Genomic DNA, 26074 nt, shown 5'->3' on the forward strand with positions numbered 1-26074 from the left:
CTGAAGTAACCTAGTATAATTAAAGCAAGGAAAATAAAGCTGAACTGGAAAACAAGAATCCAGGTCATTAAAGCTTTTCACAAGGTATTTAAAATAACTTATATACTATCCTCTGGGAAACAAAAGTACACTTAAATGTTTCAATCACAATAGTGTTATCATTAGGCATAAAGAATGAATAGGAGAGAGTCAGATTCCATAAATTCTTCCTTTAGAGATTTATGGCCTAGGATTAAGGTTTATGGCTCTGACCCTGTTAAGGATAAATGGGCTTGAGATTTAATACAATAAGCTTGGTTCTTGTTTTGTAAAGAGAAACAAGAATTTCAGATTGGGGAAAGGGTGATACTAACCAAAAAGGTCTCATTACTGAAATGGGGGAAAAAATGCTTTAAAAAGAGGGTCAGAACCCATGAACAAACTTTGTTGTTTGCTACATTTGTCATTATTTAGTGACTAAAGAGAAAAGGTAAAATTAGGATGTAGCATTGAAAAGCTTCAAAGAGGATGGCAGTTGAAGGGAGAGGGGGGAATACAGAGAGAGAGGAAACATTTTGGGTGTGATACCAACGATCACAGGCTATATACTCCATTTGATGTTTGACTTGAGAAATCCCACAGCCTCTTGGAGAGGCAGGGCCTATGGAGATCAGAGTCAGGGAGTTCTGTCTGGTAGGATTGCTTGTCCATGAATAAGCAAAAAGCTGTAAATGGTGGAAGAGAACAGGTGTCCCTAAGGTGCGTCTGCTTAGGTGTCACCAGTCTTTGTATGGGGAGATAATATTATTGACCTTGTATCAATGTTGAGTGTGGTCTGAGCTACATTTCCTAGCATTAAAGACTAGATTTGTACTGATCGGTTTATATTCTCTCACCTAATCTCACCATAGACTAATAGAACAAATTTTCAATAGACTTGGAGGGTTAGTTTAACTGACCTCCCCTGGGCTTGAACAAGAGGCCTTGGCCTTTAGCACAATGCTCTCATCGACTATACTAATCAGACCCATGGCTTTGGATAGAAGCAAGGGGGAAAAAAAAATAACAGAATTTGAAGAAATGCTTTTTTGAGTGATTTCTAGCCCCTGAAGAATGCGGAAGTTCCAATTTTCTTCATAATTGAAATCCTAACAGCTGTAAGAACTCGACTGTTTATCAAACATGCAAGTAGAAGTCATAAGACTTTAGTTCATGGATTAAGTCTAAAAGCTATATGTGCTTTCATGAAGGCTCATAATGGATTGGTAATGGTTATTATGGACGATAATGTTTATTTAGACAAGTTAGAAATACCAAGTTCAAAAGATGTTTAAAGCAAAAATGGCATAGACCATTTCACAAATGCACAGACTGAAATTATCTATAATTTCAGTGAATGGCATAAATTGTATGACATAGAGTTGGCTCTGGCTTTCATTTTCATGGTAAGAACAGCTTGTAAATCAGTGACATGACTCATGGGTCTCAGGCATAGTGCATCAATCTAGCACCTGCTTTCCCAATCCATCAAGTTACATTTCATATCCAAACACAAATAACCATATTATTAACCTCAGTTATCAAAATTAATCTTTCAGTATGGAAAGGATGTGCATGTTTAAGCTAATAGGGTTCACTTCCTCCTTGTGGTATATCCCATGCTCTTAATTCATAAAAACAGTGCTATTTCTCCTTGTTGAACATCTCAGAGGTCAATGCTATTTTGGGTTCTGTGTTTGTGGCTTTGTGTGGGCCATATATAGGTAAATTTTACAGAAGGCCACAGCAGGTGTGACTTAGAACTGAGGCCATGTGACAAGCAGCAACATGCTGCCTAACCTCACTTTGGGGAAATCCAAGCTCTGAAGTGGCCACACAGGATGTTTCATCAACAGAGGGATTTTCCTCTCCGCTCTGGGACACATTGCTTCCTTCCTCTTCCTTAACTCGGCAGTACAAAAATTCTCAAAGCAGGTAACAATTTGCCCTGTCATGGGTGACTGCATTGGAGGATGGGGTGGGTAGGGATAAAGAATGGGGAGTAGTTCAAGTTCTGGGGTTTGAAAGGGACCGTAAGAACAAACCTGAAACACACTGATCAGCCCATCATGTCTCTGGGCTTGCTACTTGATATTACCCAACACTAAAAAAAAAAGATCACTGGCCTACATATGCATCAAGCATCATTTTGGAGTTAGATCTCGGTTGAAAGCCCAGCTCTAACACCATCTGTGTCTTAGAGTTTCCCTGTCTGTAAATTGATAATAATACAAACTAAACAGGGTTTCTGTGAGGTTTCAGTGAGAGAATGTATGGACATTTACTTCATTTCTCTCTGCTTCCATCCTCCCCCAAACTCCATCTTAGTTTCCCAAGCCTAAGAAAAATCAAACAGGCTCGCACAGTGAAATTCTATGATTCCGGATCACAGGTAATGTGCCAATCTACTACTTTTATTCACCTTATAATTTGTATCTATTGGATACTAGCCTTATTAATCATAAGTTTACGTCCTATGCCTTTTTGTTCAGCAAAAAAAAAAAACAATTAAAAGAGAAAGTAGAAATCACAAAGCAAGTGCGTGACTGAATGAACTTGTGTCAGTGTGACTTCTAAAGAACAAGTGAGCTTTTTATTAGTCAAGATATTAGGTCAACTTAATTCCAGTCTCAGGTGTTATGTCTGCTTTCCGAATCTCTTGAGCTAAACTAGTGAGAAAACTGGAGGAAAGATCTTCAAGTGTGCCCTCTCTCTAGGGCAAAATCTTTAGGATTCCCACCCGCAATTCTGAAGGTTGTATGTTCCCTAAAGACCTATTATTGACAGAACCACACAGATTATTTGCCCAGTCCACACTGTGACCTGAAAGGTTCTCACGGAAAAATAATTCCATTGGCATTTTATCCCATGGAACTGCAGCAACCCCACCCCCCCACACACCCCCCACCCCGCAAGGGCAGATTCTCTGTAGAATCTCAGAAGGCGTCTCAAGCAGGTGTGTCCTTATCTTTAATTGTAGGAGATAATTGCTGCCTGGAAGACAAAACTATTATGGCCTAAAACATAAATAAAACCACAGCTCCTAGAGTTTTGTATTGTTGTTTAGAATTTTCTCAAATTTGATTTTATTATTTTAAACCTTATTCTCATCAAGACAATTATTTTCACCTATAAAGATAAAAATGGAATCGAGTATGAAAAACATAAATAAAAATTATCTATACATTGATGAGCAACATCTTGAGCTTTCTGAGAATATGCCAGGCAGTACAATTCCTTTGTGCAGCGTTAGTGAATAATATAGATAAAAAAAAAAATCACTAGCGATCGAGTTTCTTCAAGGACTGTACTTTAAAACTGTAAATTACCATACAAATAACAAGGCTGTAAATTGGTATGTAATGAATTGCCCCAGTTATACTTTTATAATTTACTTTTAATATGCCTCCATTCAAGCAATTTAGAAGTAAAACTTAGTCATTAGTGTATTAAAGATGGCATAGATTCTTGAGTATTCTCAGATTAATTCATTAGAATCGATTCTGTGTTTCTGACATCAGAAGGCAGAAACTATTTAAATTTTTTTATTGTTATGTTAATCCCCATACATTACATCATTAGTTTTAGATATAGTGTTCCATGATTCATTGTTTGTGCATAACACCCAGTGCTCCATGCAGAACGTGCCCTCCTCAATACCCATCACCAGGGTAACCCATCCTCCCAACCCCCTCCCCTCTAGAACCCTCAGTTTGTTTTTCAGAGTCCATCGTCTCTCATGGTTCTTCTCCCCCTCCGATTTCCCCCCCTTCATTCTTCCCCTCCTGCTACATTCTTCTTCTTCTTTTTTTCTTTCTTAACATATATTGCATTATTTGTTTCAGAGGTACAGATCTGAGATTCAACAGTCTTGCACAATTCACAACGCTTACCAGAACACATACCCTCCCCAGTGTCCATCACCCAGTCACCCCATCCCTCCCACCCCACCCCCCACTCCAGCAACCCTCAGTTTGTTTCCTGAGATTAAGAATTCCTCATATCAGTGAGGTCATATGATACATGTCTTTCTCTGTTTGACTTATTTCGCTCAGCATAATACCCTCCAGTTCCATCCACGTCGTTGCAAATGGCAAGATCTCATTCCTTTTGATGGCTGCATAATATTCCATTGTATATATATACCACATCTTCTTTACCCATTCATCTGTTGATGGACATCTTGGCTCTTTCCACAGTTTGGCTATTGTGGACATTGCTGCTGTAAACATCGGGGTGCACGTACCCCTTCGGGTCCCTACTTTTGTATCTTTGGGGTAAATACCCAGTAGTGCAATTGCTGGATCGTATGGTAGCTCTATTTTCAAAGAAGGCAGAAACTAAATAGGGAAATGTATTGATGACAATGCTTTTAAGTATTTTTTATTTGGAAGGCATGAGGATCTTTTTGAGGTTTTTCCTCACTAGTTGAAATATCTGTTCAGACTGCCACTGTATAATCTAGACTACTGTTCTGAACATACAAAAAAGTCTAAAGGTTTGAAGGGTAATAAAGTGACATTAGGTACATTTCACGTGGTCAAAACAGCCCCACCACTGGCCCAGATCACCTATTTCCCCTCACTCTCACGCCTTACTGCAAAATCTCATTTTAACATCAACCGTCCATCCTGTTGGCCACCACGTTCCTCAAACGTTACTCCTGCTCAAACTCTGGGAGTCCTGAGTACGAGTACTGGGCAACCACTGGAACTCACTCAGGCCCTTCTCGGTTTTATCCTTTTTCTCACCCAGCATCACCACGAGCCCCCTGGCTTCCCCATTCTACAGTGTCCTCGGGGACTGCTGTCAGTAAACTCCATTGAATCAAAAACCTCCCCCTGGCCTCTCCTCTTGTTCTGTGAGATCGGGGTATGTGCCACATATTAAATAGTGTTTGTGGGCCAAGTGTGTTTTGAAAAAGCCAGGTGACGTGTCTTAGAGACTTCATTTGGGCCATGTGCTCTGAATCCCGAGGAGGGAAGAGCCTGAGCTTCCCCACATACATTGGACCCAAAACCTTTCTTAAAGAAACATCTTCAGGAAAATGCTGCCTTAGCTGAAATTCGGCTTTGTACTGAAGGTGACACATCTCCACCACCCTCAAACATAAATGGCTTCTTCTCCAGCTCCCTCTATCTGGAGGCCAAAGGGCTTGGTGGGCACTCTCTAACTTAGCCTTCAAGAACTTCACCAGCTCTACTGAGCCATGCCCTTGATGGTCATCACCTACTAACCTCCAAGACCCTTCTTCCTCTTCTTTAATCACTTTGGTGCCTGATGTAACAATTTTCCTCTTACTCTTTCACGAACAGTCATTCTGGGCAAACCCAATATTCACACTCACAAGCCAGCTAACAGTACCAACAATGACACTGATGATCACTAATGTGTCATTCTTGAATATCTACTATGAAATAAGTATCTTAACGCTTGACATGCATTATCTCATTTAATCTCTCCAAGTATCTCCTCCCTGGCTGATGCTGCCGTGCCCTACTCCTTCATCATGCCCTTCCACGCGTTGCCTTGCACGGCTGCTCCTGGTCATGCAGACATCATCATTCTCTGCTGAAGCTGCCCGTCTGCCGGACATTCCTACTGTGTGCTTACCGCAGGGTGGACCCCACAACTGGGCATAGTTTGTACGTAGCTTAGAGCAAGGGTGACACTGGCTGAATTTGCTGGCAGGTTTATAAAACACATTTATAACCATTTGAGAGGTCATCTTTGGCTGTAGCCTTCTTCCCAACGATCTGAGGCCATTGAGCAACATGCCCTCTCTCCTAGAAGCAGCTTCAAACGTTTGCTGTCATTTCTTGCTCCTCAGCAGTCCTTTCTCTGTGTGCCTGGCATATATTCTGTAAAAATCACAAGCTGATGAGATGTTAAGATCAGAAGGGGCCATAAAATTCATACATCCCAGCCCCCCCTCCCCCCATCTTACCGATAAAGAACTGAGGCCTGGAGAAGCCCGTAAACTGACATTATCCTCAGAAATTGCCGAAAGATTAGGTAAAGATAACAGAATTTGCTTATTCCTTTTCAAAAAGGGATTTATTTTTGTTGAATATATCCTTGATGACTTCTTATCTGCCAGGTTGTCATGATTTTAGATCCAAGTCTGTTAGTAAACATTCTGTGCACATATATTTCTCTTAATCACTCACTAATTGAGAAGCCGATGTGCTGTCAGAGGGAAATAGGGCCGACTGCTTTCCATAGCAGCACAATGAGGTTCTTTCTGTTGGGTGGGACATTTGGTTCAGATTTCCTTTGCACCAGATGGTTGTCCCCCAAAGGCCCCAAAGCTCCTGGGATCATTAGGATTCCAGATGTGTTTGCTACTGTTGATCTGGGGTGATGTGACCGCACTCTCCTCCTGCCAAGTATGTATTCAGCTGTTAGACTGAATTCAGAAATGTTCATTGGCATGCTTCTAATATATTGGATAGTTTTCATTTTTAATTTTGATCCTCCAAATAGGCATTATCCAGGAAAGATATTTAGGGTATATTGATACAGCAGTCAAAAACCTCCCCATATGAAGAGTGTATTCTAGGACCATACTGGTGAACATCTGAGACCATCTAATTCCAGGCCGCAGAGTCCCAAGGCGTCTCCTTTCTTAATGCATTGAACTTGTTCTGAATCCAATTATACTCTCCATTTTGCAAAATAACTCATTTCGTGTATTTGACAGTAGAATGTACTTTGATATTGGGGGAAAAAAGTGTTTTTACTTTAATGTACTCCAGATTGGAGACCCTTATTAAGGCCGGTCTGCTTTATTTCCCGGCTGTGCTAATTAAAAGCACTAATTATTGCCATGTCAGTATCTCAGGATCATCTTTTGATGCATGAAAGTTGGAGGGAATTAAAAAAAAACTGACTGATTTTGGGAATCATGTGAGAAAATATTCTTTAAATTTTTTTTTTTTTAAAGTTTTTATGTCAATCCATTTGATTTGGTTCCTACTTCTTTAGTCTCAAATCTGTTCTGGATTTCTGCCATGTGGAAAATAGTTGCCAGAATCCCCTTCCTTTATATAGCAGTTAGTGTAATTAATGCTGAAAGGGGGCTTACCTCACTCCTGATGTTAATAGGCTTCTCAAAAGCAGTTTTCATATCTAATACTTGTAACTTGTGAAGGAATTAATAAACCAGATTCCCAGGATCCTCCCTGCCATCTAAAGTCAGGGATTCTCTAAGACCTTATGGTCACTTTCCTAATTCATAAATCAACCCATTTCTTGCTCTCATGAGAAAAAATCCAGGTGTGCTTGGGCAGGAAGTAAGCTATTTACTTTTCTAGGCAGAGGGTGGGAGAATGGAAGAAAGATTATCTTTCCAGCTGGAAGGCAATCCTTTCCCAGAGGTACAGATAATCTCTTTGAAGAGTTTCTAGACTCCAGAACAATTAAACTCTAAAAAAAGAATTATTAGGTCATGTAAATTGAAGGAACCGTCATACTGGGAAATAAGATTTCTAGTCACAATTTTACTGGTGCAAAATTTTGTGTTATGTGTATTATTTACAGCATATTTTTCTCTGTGGCAGGTTTATTCTGATTTAGATCCTCTGGGACTGCAAACACATAACTTATTTACTCCCTTCAGTGTACCTTTGCTTGAGAGAAGAGATTATTTGGTGGCAAGCTGTTTCAGTGAAGTCAGACTATGTAATAGGATAGAAAAAAACAAAAAGCTAGGAGAAAACAAAACAGTAGAGAAGCTCCATCCTAAACAAAATATAGATAAATGAAATTGAGTTTATTTTATTAAAATAAGACCAATGAAAATGTTGGTGGGCTGTGTAAGGAAACTGAAAATAGCCACAGGGCCTTCTACCTTCAGAGTTAATAGCCTTCTGATTTTTGAGAAGGGGAGCCTTGTAACTTAGCAGGTAGTAAACCATTCCATTCTGCAACTAATGTAATCATCTCAAAAACCTTGAACAGTCAATGCTTAGCCCAAGTCTATTTCAGATATTTGAGTTGCTGGCAAACTACCCCAAAATAGTCATCTCTTAATGATTTTTTTTAAAATCACTTCTCTTAGGCTACGGATGAAAACAACAAACTCTGGGGATGAAATATAGAAGCAATTATAGGAAGAGAAAGTACCTAATAGTATGCAAAATGTGCGAGAACTGAGTCATATGTAAAATTTTTTAACTTCTTTACTCTTAATTTCTGGTTCCTGGAATCCCTTCTTCGTAACTGACTCACAGTCTATTTTGAACAAACCCGGCAGTACTACACCCCTTTCATGATAGATTAAAATTCATACCAAAAAGTCAGAGAATGGTGGGATAATCAGGTAATACTGACTGAGGAGCCTCACACCCACGCAACCCTGTGCGAAACACTAAGCATATGGCTGTCAGGTTGAGGCTGACCTAAACTCTCCACGTTTTGTAGTTATGTTTCCTAATGTTGTGTTTGAAAAAATGAACTTATTAGAAATACCTAGATCGCAGTTCAGGAGAGATGCTTGATCTTGTTCTTTATTTAAAATGTCGATTTTTTTCCACTTCTAAGACTTCTCTAGATTTTTTATTTATTTTTTATTTTTTTAAGATTTTACTTATTTATTTGACAGAGAGAGAGCGAGAGAGCACAAGCAGGGGGAATGGCAGGCAGAGGGAGAGGAAGAAGCAGGGTCCCCACTGAGCAAAGAGCGGGATGCGGGGCTCTATCCCAGGACCCTGGAATCATGACTCCAGCCGAAGGCAGACGCTTAACTGACTAAGCCACCCAGGTGCCCCTTCTCTAGATTTTTTATAATGAATTTTATCATTTTTAAGTAATTCCTTTATTGTCTTTTTTCTAAAAAGAGTTTGGAGCTATATTTTCAGCTTGATTTTAGTTGCTTCTCCTCCTTTTGTTTACAATGTCCAGCTCATTTTGTTTCAGAGTTTATATTCACTTCTTAACTTTAAGAAGATTCTTGCCAGGCACCTGAATCATAGGCCTAGAAGGGACATGAGTATATCCTTTACCTTTAGGCAGAGCCACCCAAAGAAGATGCTACCCAAAGAGTATTTCTTATAGCTCTAGAGAAAATTGCACAGTGTCCACCTGCATGTCATTTTGATATTTAAATGCTTCTGATCTGTCTAACCAAAGCCTTCACACTTCAAATCCAGTCTGTTTGCCTTGTTTTGTACTCAGTGCAGATAACTGACCATTTCCTTATAAAAAGCTATTACCCTCAAAGTATATATTCAATTGCCATCTGGTTTTTCTTCAAGAAAATGAGTAACAGTCCCATTTACCTCTCTTCATTTGTCTTATTTTCCAACACTTGAATCATTTTGCCATCTTTGTGGTTGTTTTCTAAGTAATTTCCAAGTTCTTCAGTCTTTGAATATGGACTCCCAGAGTTCAGAACAATACTAAGTTGGGATTATCTGACAGTTCTTTCACATCATTCTCTCATTCTATGTGTATTTATTTTTATATTGCTTTTTAAGTATCTTATTATTAAAAACATATTTTTGGTCCAGATTTAGATTTGTTTTTAATGCAGCTGATTTAGTAGGCATTTTGTAGAGGAGACATTGTACTGAGTCTATACGAAGTAGACATTTTAATGCAATACTGATACATAAGTAAGATTTCTCTAAGAAACATTTATAGAAATTATAACCATAGCTAAAAAAAGTTTTATTGTATTTCTATTTAATTTTTTCTAATATTTTTCCTCTACTTAATCTTGAATGAATTTTCCAATTCTATGTTTTTCTAGCAAGTTTCTAGCCAAAAAAAACAAAAAAGAGAAAGAGAGAGAATCAAATTAGCTGCATAATACCAATACAATAACTATGCCAATTTAGTTTGGCATCAGTGTGATTATGAACATATTTAGAGCCTTTAGAAATATTTTGGGCTATTTGTGCATGAATTATATTTGAATCTCAGGTCTATTGTTTTCCTTTTTTTGGGGGGGGGGGAAGCAGCCTGAAAATGATTAAAATATATGCAAGTATGCAATTTGTAGTTCATCAATTTGATTAATACCTCTGAAGGTTTAGGCCTCCTGAAATGGTAACCTTGTCTGGCATATTCAGTATTGGTCTTTGGGAAGTTTAACAAGGTGCTGCCCTGGCATGTGTATTTTCATTTACCCTGGGAGAGAACCAGGTCCATGGAGAAACCAGACAATGGACATAATGATTTAGGCCCATAGGACTTAAAGAAAATCTTCATGGGGGAGCCTTGACACTCCCTGTTCCCTGTTTCCCAATGACACAAAATGAACCTGTCATAGATTAATAGTAGAGAGTATTATCTCTGCACGTGTCCAGAGAAACTCAAGAACACTAAACTAGAATTGAGGACTAGAGGGGGGTACACATGCATTCAAGATCATCAATAATTCTATGCTGAAAGACGCATGAGACTATAGCCTCAAAATTCATATATATATATATATATATATATATACACACACACATACCTATATATGTGTGTATATGTATGTATTTTTATAGTAACGCTTTACATCCGGTCCTTTTCCAATCATTAGAACATTCATCCCTCCATTTCCTAGATATGGACAAAACTGTTCTGTTTGCATTAATATAGATAGATAGATAGATAGATTTATAGATATTGATGCTAGATAATTTTTACATTATGAAGATAATATAAAAATATTAAAATTTTAGGAAATTGGAAACAAAAGGAAAGCATCCATAATCCCACTACAGTAAAATAATAAGAATTGCTTCATGTATTGACTTGTCTGTCCTTCTGTACACATTTGAAATACAATTTTATATTATGATTTCTTTTATTTAACATAACAATGGGTAACATTTCTCCATACCATGGAAAATACTTAAAAGACACCATGTGCACAGTGGCTATGCTGTTCTTTACTTGATCATTTTCTCATTAAACGCTAGGTTGCTTCCAGTGTGTTGTAATTATGAATAACGTTGAGATGGCTTTGTGCACACAAATTTATGAATTATTTATTAGGATAAATGATCTAAAATGAAATAAATAAAAGTATTGAGCATCTTAAAGCTATTAAAATATAAGAGCTTTCAGAAAACATTTAAAAATTAAAATACAAGGAGCAGTCTATGAGAATACTAATTTTACAAAACCCTTGCCTGCCAGCACTGAATATTGTCATTTAAAAAATTAGTTCTGTTTATTATTATGAATATCATTTTCTCTTAAAACATAAATATTCTAATCAAACACCATTATTGATAATCCTATCCCTTTATATGGGGAAAAGAGAAATACGTATCATTTAAAATATATTGGTAAGGCATTTTCCTCTTAGGTTTTCAATGAGCAGCTTGCATTACTTAAGAAGTGTGGTGATAAACCAGTATGCTGTTTTTTTGTTTTGTTTTGTTTTAATTTTATTTTATTATGTTATGTTAATCACCATACAGTACATCATTAGTTTTTGATGTAGTGTTCCATGATTCATTGTTTTCATATAACACCCAGTGCTCCATGCAGTACGTGCCCTCCTTAATATCCATCACCAGGCTATGCTGTTTTAAGTTATAACCCACCTCAGTAACCTTTGAGGCAGATTTTCCATAGCATCAAGGGCCAAAGTCTAACTGATTTGGAGGAGAGTTATATAAACTGTTGTGTTCTGAGCCGTCACCCTCCAGCCTTGCTCAGCATCTGTACTGCAAGGTCAAGTCCTGTTAATTATCACATCAAACTCTTAAGGCCTTCTGTACATAGACTGTTTAGTGGTTTTAGCTGGGGAACAAGGTGTTGGTAAAAGAAGTGTTGAGTTCAGGAAAGAAATTACAAAGATTCTAAGCGAGCTTTTTCCTTTTCTTTTTAATTGACTTCCCCATTCCTGGCCTTGAGGCCTCATCCTTGCTATTTGCCACAAAGTCCAGAGACGTATGTAGGAGCATGCACTTACAGGCGCGCGCACACACACACACACACACACACACACACACACAGAAGAAATTGTTGCAGATATATATTTGGGTATGTATGCATGGGAGTTTCCTGGAAGAACTCACAAGAAACTGTTGGTGGTGGTTCCTGGAGACTGTTGGTGATGGTTGTGGAACTAGGGACAGATTTTCTTTCTTCCCCTCAAAAATCAATTTAGTTAAAAAAACAATTACGCCCATGCATGTTCTGAAAAGATATTCTTCTGTTTTCTTTAAGAAACGAAGCATATGTGACCAATATAAATGGAACTGGCACTTTTTTATGGCTATAGAGTAAATAGTAACAGGATGGAGTGACTTTAGCAGATGTGTAAGTAATGGACTGCTCAGATTCGTTTTCCTTTATGCACTTGGGTGCTTCACGCTTACTCTCGTTAGGTTAAAATACTCCACGAAAAACAGAAGGGAGGTTTAGGGACCAAGCGGAGGCATTAACAAGCATAGCATACATGAGACGAAGCCTTGCCATCAATCTCCCCATCCGCACGTCCCCAGCCGGTCTCTCTCTTCCGCAGCGCCAGTGATTTGTGGCAATCAGCCAGAGCAGGTACAAGACCTGAACTTCCATTCTCTTGATAAATATCATTTGGAACCTCCATGGGGGACCTTGGGATACATTGAAAATAAGGTGACACAAGCAGTGACCTGTATGTGTTTACTTTAAGACATACTTCTGGTTTTGAGCAGAGCTGAGTAGTAATATGTCTACATGTAAACGTAAAACCATGGTTGATCATCCATTCTTTTAAAAAGTATCTATTGTCACTTGGCTACATAACTACTACTATGGCTGGACTAGTATGCTAGCATGCTAAGGCACTGAAATTTGGTGAATAAGTCAGGACACAGTCCCTTTTGCTCCAGAGCTTACAGTCTAGGAGTATCTAAATTATAAATAATGAGCAATAGAAAGTCTTTGTTTTTCCAGGAAGTATGTGTTTTTGTACTTTTCTGCTCCCTCCCCTTTTTTAAATTTCTATTTCCTTGAAATGGAGATTTTTTCCCCCAATTAATTTTTAACCATTGCTTTGTGAAAAAGTATCATCTTATAATCTTTATTTTCCCACAACAAATACTTAAAAACAGCAATATATTTTACACCATCTGGGAAGAAAGTGAACAGTGATGGTATCAAGAATGAATTCCATTCTTTTTTTCAAACAGGCTAATAAGGCAGAAATAAGCCCTCAAATTAAAAAGAATAAATCTCGAATAAAATTTTCAAATAACATTTTATTAATAACTCGTGTATAGTATTTACAACTTAAGCCACTCGACTTTAAGTATGTATATAATTGGAAGCATTCTGGTTTAGTGATGAAAAGCCTGGGCTTGCTAGCTGCATTTTCCTTTTACAAGTTACCTTATTTTGGCATCTGTAAAATGGGCGTAATGATAATAATACCTTTCTCATAGGGATGTTGTGAGTACAAAGTGAGTTAGTTAATGTGAAGCACTAGAACAGTATGCTTTTCCCTCTTGGCTTGAGGTGTAGTCTTTTGCCCTAGAAGGTTGCACTTGTGTTTCACCCTCTGAAGTTTTCCAGCACGTGCTTTTCTGGCCTGGCCCAGTGATGGGTCCCTTGCAGCAGCCCTTCGTAGCCCCCAGACAGGTTCGAGGAGACATGCGCTCCAGGGCCAGGGACTGGGAATGAGGGAGCAGGTGGGAGGGCTGACCCTTCAAGACTGCCACTGAGCTGAGGAGAGGTTGGGGTGAGGGCAAGTAAACACAAAGCTTTCCTACCATTTTTAGGTTGCCCACCCCCCTTTGTTAATTCAACCTTCATTTGGTCACTATAAACCTTTGTTTTCCAGAGTTTCAACAGATTTGGTTCTGACAGTTCCTGCTTGCATTTTGATGTTTCTGCCCAAGGACAGGAGCTTGGAGGTGCCTACTCTGCCATTTTCTGATGTCACCTCCCTGGATAAGTCTTCAAAGGTTGACTTGTCCATACTTCCCCTCCTCCCAAAAAGGGACAGCAAGAGTGCCCAGAGGTTGTTCAGAGGGCTCACTGAGTAATGAGATAATAAATATGCTGGCCCATTGTAAACACTCCATAAAAATATGATTAGTAATTATTTGCTGATATATAGTGTGACTTTAAATTCTAGGTCTAGGGAAAACTTCAGTAGCGGATTGCGGTGACGTTTGGTTCCTTGTTTAGGACAGCTAAAAGTAGCATCATTCAAGTCCTCAGTAACAGTCCTATATGCCTTTAAAGATCTGGAATGTCTGTTTGATCCCTGACCAAGCTCTGGATCCACAATTAGGCTTCATGAATATTTTATGCTCCCTATACGGAATGATAAAATACAAACTCAAGCCACTTAAGGATTGTCTAGAGCCCACTGAAAAATAAGTAGAAAAAAATATAGAGACAGAAAGAAAAGATACATGTAAGCTGCATATGGAAAATACATGCCAGGGGCAAACAGCTAATGCAGGATCTTCTTGGAACACTCATAGGCTCACATTATTATTCTGCTTACTTCCCAGAAGTTACTTCCCTCAAGTGTTCTGGCTGGGATCAGAACCTACACCTCTTAAAGCTGAAATTCAGTACTTAGTAAAACTATCCACTTCTCCACATGTTATATAGATGTTTTTCATTCCCTGGACATTTTCCCACTTATTTCTCCATGGGCCTAATGACTTACCCACTGAATACCAAAGACATGTTGGATAAAGAATCATTGTCAAGATGTATGATTAACTTGGCTAAATGCTAACACAGTTTCGCAATGAAAACCTTCCATCTCTGCCATTCAAAACTTTGTAAAAGATGTATTCATGGTGTTTTTGCTTATGCAAAAAGTACATTTCATAATTGTCAGGTATTGTTTTTAACATGTGTTTTTATATCAGATACAAGAAAGGTCAAATGAGATCTTAAAAAAAAATGTTGGCTGGATCTGCTATAAGTGAATCTTCCAGCACATCTGGGAACCTCTGTAAAAAATTAACTCAACATTCTGGACTCTTGGGATGGCCAGATTATTAACTGGTTTTGCAGAAGCACTCTGTGAAAGCCAAGGCATATAAGAAATATTTTTAGACCTATAGACCATTAAATACTGTATAGTTAGCCCACTGCATGAGAAAAACAGCAGGTAGTTAGATGGAGGTGTCCAGTTCCATTCACAGAGGGAAAAAGAAACCATGCATTTGTTGGCAATTGCATTTGACAATTTAGACTCTAGCTAAAGTGTTATTGGAAGATTGAATATCAGACTTTTTTATTAAAAAAAATTAAACATTAAGAATTATAACAAAGAACAAATTATAATCACATTGGCCTTGAATCTGACCTAGCTCCTGTATAGGAAAACAGTAGGAACATTTTTTCCTAGGACCTCACATAAAATCCAGATCCAGATTTCTGTTTCTTCCCCCTCTGGTCAAATACCTTTTTGGAGGTAAGCTCAAAGAGAAAAATACTAGGGAATATTGTCATTTGCACTGAAAGATACTCAAGACATTTCTCTTTTCCCCATAATGCCTAGGAGTAGGTGTTTGTTCATCATTTAACTTAGGCCTGGAAGTCATCCCTTATGTTACCCTTGTATGGTACAATGACCCTGAAATCGCCATACTTAGTTTCTTCCCTGGACCCAGTGGATAAATACGACTTAATCCATGTGACTTCTTTTTGGCAGAAGTTGGTTTAAGCATGACAGAGATTCCTGAGAAGTTTAGAACTATGCTGGGTCTCCAGTCTCCTCTCCCCTCGCATGGGGTCCTGGCACTGGTATTTTTTTTTTTTTTTAAGTTTATCATTGCAATATGTAGCCTTGATTGAGAACCACTGGAAAGCAATGTGTCTTAAGGAGGGGAAAGAAAAACCTAGTTGTGGACTAGACACAGACTAGTCATGGACAAATCCAAATGATGTATTGAATTGAGCCTGAACCTAGGCACAGTTTTGAAGATGATTCTTCCCAGCCACCTGTGGTGTATAGTCATAGATAATAGTCTGCAAGAGGAATAGAGCCAATCATTAATAACTTTTTCCAGTGAATGTATTTGGTAGCACCGTATAGCCTAAGCAGTTTTCTACATCTTTATGCAAAGAAAAATAAATCATTTGAATGGAATGTCAGGAGCTAAATAGCAGGCCAGGTCCCAGCCTTACCGTGAGGCAGGCCTGCAGTTTCTTCCACTGCTACGCATTTCTGGAAGCATCAGCCACTGAGTTAACCCCACTGTCAATCACTTCAGGACTCCAATACCAGAAATTCAGGAGGGTTAAAACCCTAGAAGAAATGAAGACATGTGTTAAACCAGCACATTTTGGCATAATGATTATCTCCTTTAATTTCTAAGAGCTTAAATTGAGGGGGGCTTACAGACTTCATTTTTAATTGTTTAGAGATTAATAATTCAATCATTTAGCACATGTTTACTGAATGCCTGCTGTGTGCAAGCAACCCTCTGGAGGCATGAAATTTATAAGAGACCATAAAAAATGAATGAGACAATTATATATCAAGTGTCATGGGGAAATAAAAAGCAGAAAGGGAAAGACATTTCCACTTTAAGCAGGGTGTCAGGAAGGGCTTGACAAATGCCTGGAGGATGACATTGGAGCAAATACCTGGAGGAGGTGAGAATTATGCAGATATCTGAGCAAAGAAAGTTCTAGTCTGACTGCTCAGCAAGCACAATGCCTGGAAAGAAGTCTTTTTTAGCTGGTACTATTCAGTATATAGATAATTCAATTAACAGAGCAAACTTTTTCCATCAAAAGATTCTATCTCTTCTGGCCTCCAATCTGTCATGATTCTCCTATTAACATGTTTGATTGTATGACCATGGCTAATAACTCTTATCAGTTATTGAGCCCTACAGGGAGCAAAGCCTAGGCCTAATCCTAAGCCTAACTTTAACTTTGCCAATTTTTCCGGTAAGGAGACTAAGGCTAACAGAGATTATGTAACCTTCCCAGGGTCACTCACAGAGCCAAGTCTGGGGCTGCCATATTTTATTACAGGTCTATCTGACTCCAAAGCCCATGCTCTAAACAGCCATATCTAATTATTTCTACCAACTTTGATCTAAAATAAATGCAAGGAAGCTTCCCTTAACCACAGTGGAGGTATTGCAAACAACATGAATAACTTCTGGCTATCTGTGTGACCTTCTGTAAGTCACTTTACCCCTTTCAGAATTTGTTTTCCCATCCATTAAATAAGGAGGCTAAACTAAGTCATGTGTTAAATCCATTCTACCCACAAAATACTATTATTCTGTGATACATTAACTAACGCTGGCCCCTGTACCATCTTTTGAATCCTACCAAACCAATGATGTAGTCAGTGAACATGCAATGATTGCCTTTTCTGAGCCAGGCACAAGCTACAAATACCATGCCCCCAAATAATTTCTATTTAAGAATTTAATTACATGCTTTGGTACAGATTATATAAAGGTTTGACCTGGATTCCAGTCAAACCAACTCTGTATGTCTTCTTTGGTTTGTGTTTTAACTTACAAGTGAAGATGTGTGATTGTTGGTTCTGATGCTATCACTGAAAAGTAGCTAAGGTGGGCTCCCTTAAGGCTTCTAAAATGACCACATATTGGGGTGCGTGGGTGGCTCAGTCAGTTAAGTATCTGGCTCTTGATTTCGGCTCAGGTCATGATCTCAGGGTCAAGGGATTGAGCCTGGCATGGGGCTCTACACTCAGTGGGGAGTCTGCTTGAGATTCTTTCTCTCCCTCTCCCTCTGCCCCTCCCTACTGCTCCCTCTCTCTCTCAATAATAAATAAATAAATCTTTAAAAAATAAAAAATAAATTGACCACATATAGCCTGACTCCCTACTCATGTCATCCTATTTATTGCCTCCATAGTGCTCATCTCAACTGCCAGCATTAGAAAACAAGTTTCATGAGGGCAGGGACACATCCATCTGGTTCCCGACTATTCCGCTCAGCATTGTCCCTACCATTCAATGTTTTCCACAAATATTCATTCGATGAAATGTATAATTGAATTAATTTCAAAACTGAAGAGAAATCCAAGTTTTAAGGAACCAACATCAGTTCTCAACAGACATCTTGAAATGTGAAGACTTGGACTCTATCCCTTGATCAGTCACTCACTTAAGCTACATCACCCACTAGTCCTCAGTATCCTCCATCTATGAAGCAAGGAGGAAGGTGACGTAAGATCTCTTGCAGCTCCCCAAATCTCTGATCCTTTCAATTCTACTAACATCTGATTCAATAGAGGTTTAACTTGGACGTCTTGATTTTATGTAGACCAGAGGTTGAAACTGAAACGCTTGCTGGGCCGGCTGGAAACATAAATAAGCAAAATGGGCTGGATGGTAAATTGTCTTAAGCAATTCACAGTCACAAAGGCCAAACCGAAAAATATAAAAAACCAACAAGAATGCAAGTGAAATAAAGCCTCCAAAAGAAGAACATTTGTCTACTTGCTTGGAATCACAACTTCTGCAGGGGCCAAGAATAGTCCCTATGCTCCATGTCATATGGATGTAATTAATGTTAAGCAACTGAACAATGATAAATCATTAGTTCACCCAGAACTATAAGACTTAGGATCTCTGTTGAGATTCTTTGACGAATCTCTTGACAAGACTCCTGCTGTCCTTGTGTACACTGTCAGATTAGTGATACCAGATACACAGACTGTGGGATGTTTGTTGTAGTGAAACAGTGTGGATGGATTCTCATCCTGCCATGAGCAATGTGCAGGATTAGCCCAGAGGTAGAGGCTTGAGAACCACATGCCCCGCCCTGCCCCCCACTGCCGTCCACAACTGTGCAAGCGTCACCACTAAGCACCCAAAGATGATATGGTCTGGGTCTGGTCTGGGTCAGAGATGAAGCAAGTGCTGCCAGAAGGACTGTAGGTACAGCACATGAACCAGGGCCTACGTGTGCTCCACGAGCTCACCACGTTAGCTGAGGCACAGTGTAGAGTGGTTTCTTTAGCTGCCGAGGACTGTGGACAGTCATGAGCACAGTTGACCATCCTTCCTGGTCCCCAAGTTCCAAAGCTCTGAAATATGTTGGACTCCTCCATCTTCCCTCATTTTTGGTCATCCCTCAAATCTTACAAAATCATTGCAGCTGCCCTTCACAGCCATCTCGCCCTTTCCATTTTCACAGTGCCCTTGCTTGTCGTGCTCTCGTCACTGTTTCTCTGACAAGGCAGCAGCCTCCTAATCTCCTTGGCTTTGGTCCTTTGTGACTCTGGTCTTTCATACAAACTGCCAAAGCTCTTGAATTCCCTCAGAGTAAAGGATTCATTGACATTCAAAGTCTTTCACCATCTGGCTTCTACCTAGTTTCCAGTCATTTCTCCCATGAGCCTTCTATTCCCAAGAGATTGTTCCACCAAGAGTTGCCTAACCATATGCCTTATTAAGCGTTGCTCCCACACCTTTGTTTGTATTGCCCCTCCCACCCTGGATGCTTTTCTACTGCCTGTCCACCAGTCCAAATGTTGCCAGTATTTTCCAAACCTGCTCAAGTCCTCCCTCTTCTTTAAAGCTTTGCTTGACAACTTTGCCCACACTATTGCTTCCTTTTTAAAACATGGACAAAATTTAATAGCTATACAACATTCTTCATCTTGGATTTAGAGGTACTTGATATGAGGTTCCATAGACATCTTTGTGGATGTCTATGTCTTACTCCCAAAATCAGAAAGTAGGGTCCTAGTGATCAATGCATTTCCATTGTACCCTTATAACAACCAGGATAGCCCCTTGGCCTTAAACAAAAGCTAAATAAATACTTGTTGGATATAATGAAGTCATCCAAGAGAAAAAAATCAAGGAAGACTTTTCTTCCCTTGGATACACAGAACTGAATTTAAACTTAATGTTTGCAGGATGGCTTTACATCCTGTGATTGCATCTAGAGGATGTTTTCTAAAGCTTCACTAAAGCAGTTTAAGAAGCAAAATCTTATTTCCCTAGATATAAAGTGTTCTTGCTTACTTTTGAACATCATGTAACCTGAGATGGGAGAGAATCAACTTCCCTGGTTAAGAAGAAACAAGCGTGTTGAGAGTTCCTATTGTATTTTAAGGAGAACTATGACTTTAGCAGCAAAGTATACTGCATACTTTAGTAGCATACTGCTAAAATCATAAAAAGTCATACACAAATTATAAATAAGTCAAAAGTAAATCAGGGACAAATTCATATGTTCTGATTTATTTTTCCTATATCATCACCACAGGTGATTTTTAAATTATTTATATATGCATGTATATTTATATATTGTGGATCAATGTTCTTTAAATCGGGATAAGATGGAATGAGGAAAGGGGACCATAGGCGTTTCCTTTCTGGCAATCCTACAAATATTACAACTTGTCATTAACTGAAGGCATTTTATAGAATTAAGATTTGGCTCATTTCTCATGTCAGTGGAATCTCTAATGATTTATTCACAGGTTCATTTCCCAGAGCTTGTCCAAAATTTCTGAACATCTGACATCTCCCTAGATGAGTTATTCTGATGCACCCTACCTTCTAATATTAAACTACTTCTATCCTTGTTTCAAATGCCCTTATCTTTCTAATGTTCTAATGTTATAGTAACTTATGAAAGTACTTCTAGATCTCAAAACCCTAGGGAATAAGCATTCAGCAATGACCTTCTAGAAGTAATCCTCTTTCCTTCACCTTCACACTCTAAAACTTTCCATTCTATCAGGGAAGGAGATTTTCCCTCCTTTCCCTCCAGGGACATATTAGAAGTAAGTTGGAAGATAGTACCACTTCTATTAGAAAAATATTTTTTTAAGATAACCTCCCCCAAAGGCCTGTAAGGTTTAAGTAAGTGAGACTAAGTTCCATTGACTTTGTTGAACTCACAACTTTAAAGGATCTCTTCCTAATCATCAGTTCCAAATTGCTCTGTATGCAAAACAGTGCAAGGGCTCATTCTGTTTTTCAGAATGTTTATGCTGTCATTAATTAAATAAATAAACTTTAACAGCCTTCATTAAACTTTAATAAATCTAATTATGGTTGAAATTGTTGGTTGTGCTAATGGCATGTGGTTATGGAAAAAAAGTCATTAGTTAAAAACATTCTAAAGAAATTATAGATGAAGTGTCATGATGTCTGGTATTTGCTTCACAATATTCCAGCCTAATAAAGAGGGGAATAGATGAACTAAGATTGGTAAAATGGTAAAGTGTTGAAGACTGTTAAAAGCTGGATAATGGGTACATAAATGGTTATTATACGGTCTACTTTTGTGTGTGCTTGAAATTTTTACCTCAGTAAAGAGACTTAAAACCATTTCATGAGGAACAGAGGAAGGGAAGAGGCCTGCTAACCTGGAAATGAGAGGCTCAGGTGAGACAGAATAGCTACTCTCCAATATTTGAGGAATTATTTCTCAAGGAGAGCAGATCTGTTCTGTGCAACTCAAGAGTGAACTAGAACCGGTGAGCAGAGTTTCAAGGATCCAGATTTCAATTCAACTTGTAAAGAACTTTTAACAATTGGAGCAGTATTTTAGTGGAATATGTTATTCCTTTGAAGGAATTTATACTGAGGCCACTTAGTGAAGTTTGAGGGATTTTTGCATTGCTGGCTCAAAATGTCATCCAGGGAATGGTGCTGTTCCACACATTCTTTTTTTTTTTTCCCCTGAGATTTATATTTTCATGATTTTCTTTTACCACAATTTAACTTTTGAAATCATGTTTCCTATCAGTTAAAAACACATTACACTACCAGAAAATTCCATTAATAAAATGTAGACGACTTCCATTTTTATTTACCAAATTGTTTATGTGCCTATCTGATATATTCACAGATGGAGGAGGGTGACCAATCCCTAGATTTTTTTGTGTGTGGTAAGAACAATTACTATGAAATCTTCCCTATTAACAGATCTTTTCAGTGTACATTACAGTAATACTAACTTTAGGCCCAACATTGTTCAGCAGATCTCTAGAAATTAATCATCTTGTGTAACTGAAACTTTATACCCACTTCTTCAACTTCCTACTTCCCTAGCCCCTGGCAACCACCATTCTACTCTCTGATTTTGCATGTTTGACTATAGATTCCTCTTAGAAGTAGTATCATGCAGTATTTGTCCCTCTATGTTTGGCTTATTTCCCTTAGCATAGGTTTATCCACGTTGTTGCTGATGGTGGGATTTCCTTCTTTTTTTTTTTTTAAGATTTTATTTATTTATTCATGAAAGACAGAGAGACAGAGAGAAAGAAGCAGGCTCCCAAGGATCAGGGACCCAGATGCGGGACTCGATCCCAGAACCCTGGGATCCTGACCTGAGCCAAAGGCAGACGTTTAACCATCTGAGCCACCCAGGTGCCCTGGATTTCCTTCTTTTTTAAGGCAGAATAATATTTCACTGTATGTGTATACCACATTTTCTTGGTCCATTCATCTGTCCAGAGACATGTAGGTTGTTTCTCTCTCCCGGCTGTTGTGACTAATGCTGCAATGAACATAAGGGTGCAAATAACTCTCCGAGATCCCGATTTCTACACGTTCTTTGGTAGTAGCTCACAACAAGAGAAGGAGCTCATGCCAGATTGCAAACTGATGCACTGCTTCTTTCATCGGTAAAGACCTGCTATGGAGAGAAAAGGCCAGCAGAACTAAATAAAGTATTAAGTGACATTCTTGACTATTTTGACTGTTGCTGCAATGGAAGGAATTTATCCATTAAATAGTCACAGGGACTTTTCACAGTAATCAAATTATAGATACAAAATATCTATAAATGGAATGTCCTTCTTAACCCTAAGATTTATATTTCCCCAATTGAAACATACTGGAAAGCCACACATCACATTAGTATAAAGTTGCACCCAAAAAAAGGATCATTGCTGTTCCCTGGAAATTATTGCGAAGAATCTATTATTTGGATGTGCCCTAGGCAGAGATGTTAGGTTGAATGCATAATATATATATATATATATATATATATATATATATAGCCTATGTGTATGTGCTATTTTAAAAATATAGATTCTGTTATGATTATAAAATAAGAACTCATTTTACTTGTTTCAAGTTTTTGTTCAAGTTCTCTTTAGTTAACATATAGTGTGGTATTAGTTTCAGAAGAATTTATTTTAAAGTGCCACTGAATTAAAAATAGCTCTCCCTTATGTATTTTCCCAAGCATATATACTAAAAGTACCATCCCTATTACGAAGAAGTCCAAAACACGTTTCATGTGATAAGGGTCCTTACGTTAATATATTGCTAATCCTACAAGGCCTCTGCGTACAGCTGTATAGGTTGCACACTGCAAAAAGCACGGGAGAAGGGAGCTAGTGGAAGCTGAGTTCCGGCCCCCATGTGCTTATCTAGCCATGAGCCCTGGCGGTGAAACTGCGTCAGGTCAAGGGTCACCCACGATCCCAATTTGCCCAGGACGGCCACATGTGCTAGCTTCAGGCTTGGACTCTTGCCTATAGAACTGTAGGTTGGAAACAGCTGAAACAGTGAATCCATTTTCACATCACTTCTTTTCTCCTTATGTTTTCAAGGCAAAAGAGCCATGTAATCATGCCAGCATCCTGACCAAGCCTGACCCAAGAACCTTCTGGACTAATGATGATTCAGGTATTATTGGAAAAATACACTCTGGCCCTGTGAGGTACAAGAAGCATTCTGTAGTAAAGCCCTACACAAAGGCAAGGTTTGGGGGGAAATTGTGTTTTGCTTGTTTGTTTCTTTGTTTATACCTAGTCCAACACTTGACTATACTTCATATATATAATTGATATATATGTGTGTATATATGTGTACATTATATATGTGTATATATATGTGTGTATATATGTGTACATTATATATGTGTATATATATGTGTGTATATATACACATATATATCTGTATATGTATATATATGTATATATATACAAGTCCCTTTGTTTTATTTTTTAGTATCTAAAGATATATATGATCAGGCATAGCTTTATGGAGTGTGAAATATCTTCAAGCATTGGGGGTAACAGAGGAATGAGTCTATTTCCTGGAGTGGAGGACAGAGGTAACAGATAAGGTGGGCAAATACGCTGGCCCAAGTTTCTCTTCCAGAGGAAGAAGTGGATTTAAAAAACCCAGGGTGAGTCACACTTGAGAATACTTAGTGGAGGGCAGGCATGACTTCTATCCGGGGGTATAAACTTAGAATCAGAGGAATGTCACTTTCTGAGATCAGAGAGACTATGCTTCAGGATGTGTAATTAAAAATCACCCTCAGACAAAGAGTATGGTATGGAAATGGAAGACTTTTTTTTTCTTTTTCTTTTTTTTTTTCTTTTTCACAGTTGGGACATGAGGCCTAATTGCATGAGGTAAAAACCCACTAGAAATAAAAAGAGAAGGTTAAGCCGAAGGAGCTAAAATACCTAAGAGAGTGTTACTAGAGCTTTCACCTTTTCTAATTAAATAAGATCTAATTCAATAAAGAACAGTAGTAGAGTAGTAGAGATGATACCCCATATTTGTATCAGGCCTCACAGCTTTATGAAGCGCATTCACAAGAATCTAATTTATGTGTTTTCGGCAACCCTGTGAAATAGGAGGGGCAGCCTATCCACACCGTCCCTGTGTGAGAGATAAAATCAGACCCTGAAAGAGGTTGGCTGACAGATCCAAAGCTCATGACCAGAAAATACCAGAGCTGGGAGTAGGTCGGAGAGCCTGCTGGCCCAGTTCTATAACATGCTTCCTTAGAAGAAGAAGCTGTCTTGTGAGAACCAACGTGGGCTAAGTCCTTGCTTTAATCTTTCCTTTGTAAAAGAGAGTCAGAGACTATGCGCATTGGCAGAAGCTGGAGGGGGCACCGAGGAAGGAAGTACAAAACCATCTCGTGCCTTTTTTTTCCAAAGACCAGGTTTATAGTCTAAACTTACTATCAATTTTCTCTGTCAAAAAAATTATTCTCTCTTGTTTTCTGCCTTTTGAACAGAGATGAAAAGCACGAAAGTGAACTGGCCTATTTATGCCATCATTTAGGGCCATTAGTGGTACAACCGCTGAAGAAACCAGCCCTCCCCTGGCTAGCACCACTATTAAGACCCGCAGCACACATGCTGGGAAGAAGCTACATAGAGCAAAACATCCCAATTAAAAAATAAAAATGGTTCTTAAAATTATGTAGAGACTGGAATGGGAGGGAAATCTGTACAGAAAATAGTGTTCAGGCATTTTTGGAGCTGGAAAAATTATGTTACAAGAAAAACTAATGCAGGGGGCGCCTGGGTGTCTCAGTCCGTTAAGTGTCTGCCTTCAGCTCAGGTCATGATCCCAGGGCCCTGGGATAGAGCCCCTCATTGTGCTCCCTGCTCAGCGGGGAGTCTGCTTCTCCCTCTCCCTCTGCCCCTCCCCCACCTCGTGCTCTCGCGCTCTCTCTCTCTTCTCTCAAATAAATAAATAAAATCTTTTAAAAAAGGAAAAGAAAAACTAATGCAGAACATGTAGAGAAATAGCAATAGAAATACTTCAAATCTACTCATTTAAAAGAAATTTTTTTTAACTATTTTTGTGTCATCAGTGGGGTTACAAAGATACCGGGTCCCCTCTGCAGTGGCTCATCTAGCAAAGAGCTTCCCCAGTAACCAATTCCTAGACTAAGGTCTATGTCTAGTGATCTTGGGGGGAAAGGAAAGGGATTCATTGTTCAGTCAATTCCTGACACAGGGGTATTAAGATCTCTATCTATGGTGGTGGAATTATCTTTGGCTTCTTTTAATCCAGTCAATGTTTTTTAAAAGATTTTATTTATTTATTTGACAGAGAGAGAGAGAGAGAGACACAGCGAGAGAGGGAACACAAGCAGGGGGATTGGGAGAGGGAGAAGCAGACTTCCCGCCAAGCAGAGAGCCCGATGAGGGGCTCAATCCCAGGACCCTGGGATCATGACCTGAGCCGAAGGCAGACGCTTAACCGACTGAGCCACCCAGGTGCCCCAATTCAGTCAATTCATATATTTCAAAGCTCTGATACTAAGCACATACATTTTTATAAGTTATAGTTTTCTGATGAATGGATCACGTCCCACTTTATCTCTGGTAAAAGGCTTTGTTTGAAGTCTGTTTTTTTCTGAT

At 38.8% G+C, this 26074-nt stretch overlaps 1 protein-coding gene across 1 annotated transcript in view; it reads left to right on the forward strand.

The window, feature by feature from the left end:
• SGK1 (serum/glucocorticoid regulated kinase 1) overlaps positions 1-26074 on the forward strand; it is a 109502-nt gene that overhangs the window by 54610 nt on the left and 28818 nt on the right. The window contains exon 3 of the mRNA XM_036097438.2: positions 23507-23582. Within this exon, the coding sequence (XP_035953331.1) occupies positions 23507-23582 (76 nt within the window). The remainder of the gene's footprint in view (positions 1-23506; positions 23583-26074) is intronic.

Source organism: Halichoerus grypus, chromosome 9 (assembly GCF_964656455.1).
Source record: "Halichoerus grypus chromosome 9, mHalGry1.hap1.1, whole genome shotgun sequence".
Lineage (NCBI taxonomy): Eukaryota > Metazoa > Chordata > Mammalia > Carnivora > Phocidae > Halichoerus > Halichoerus grypus.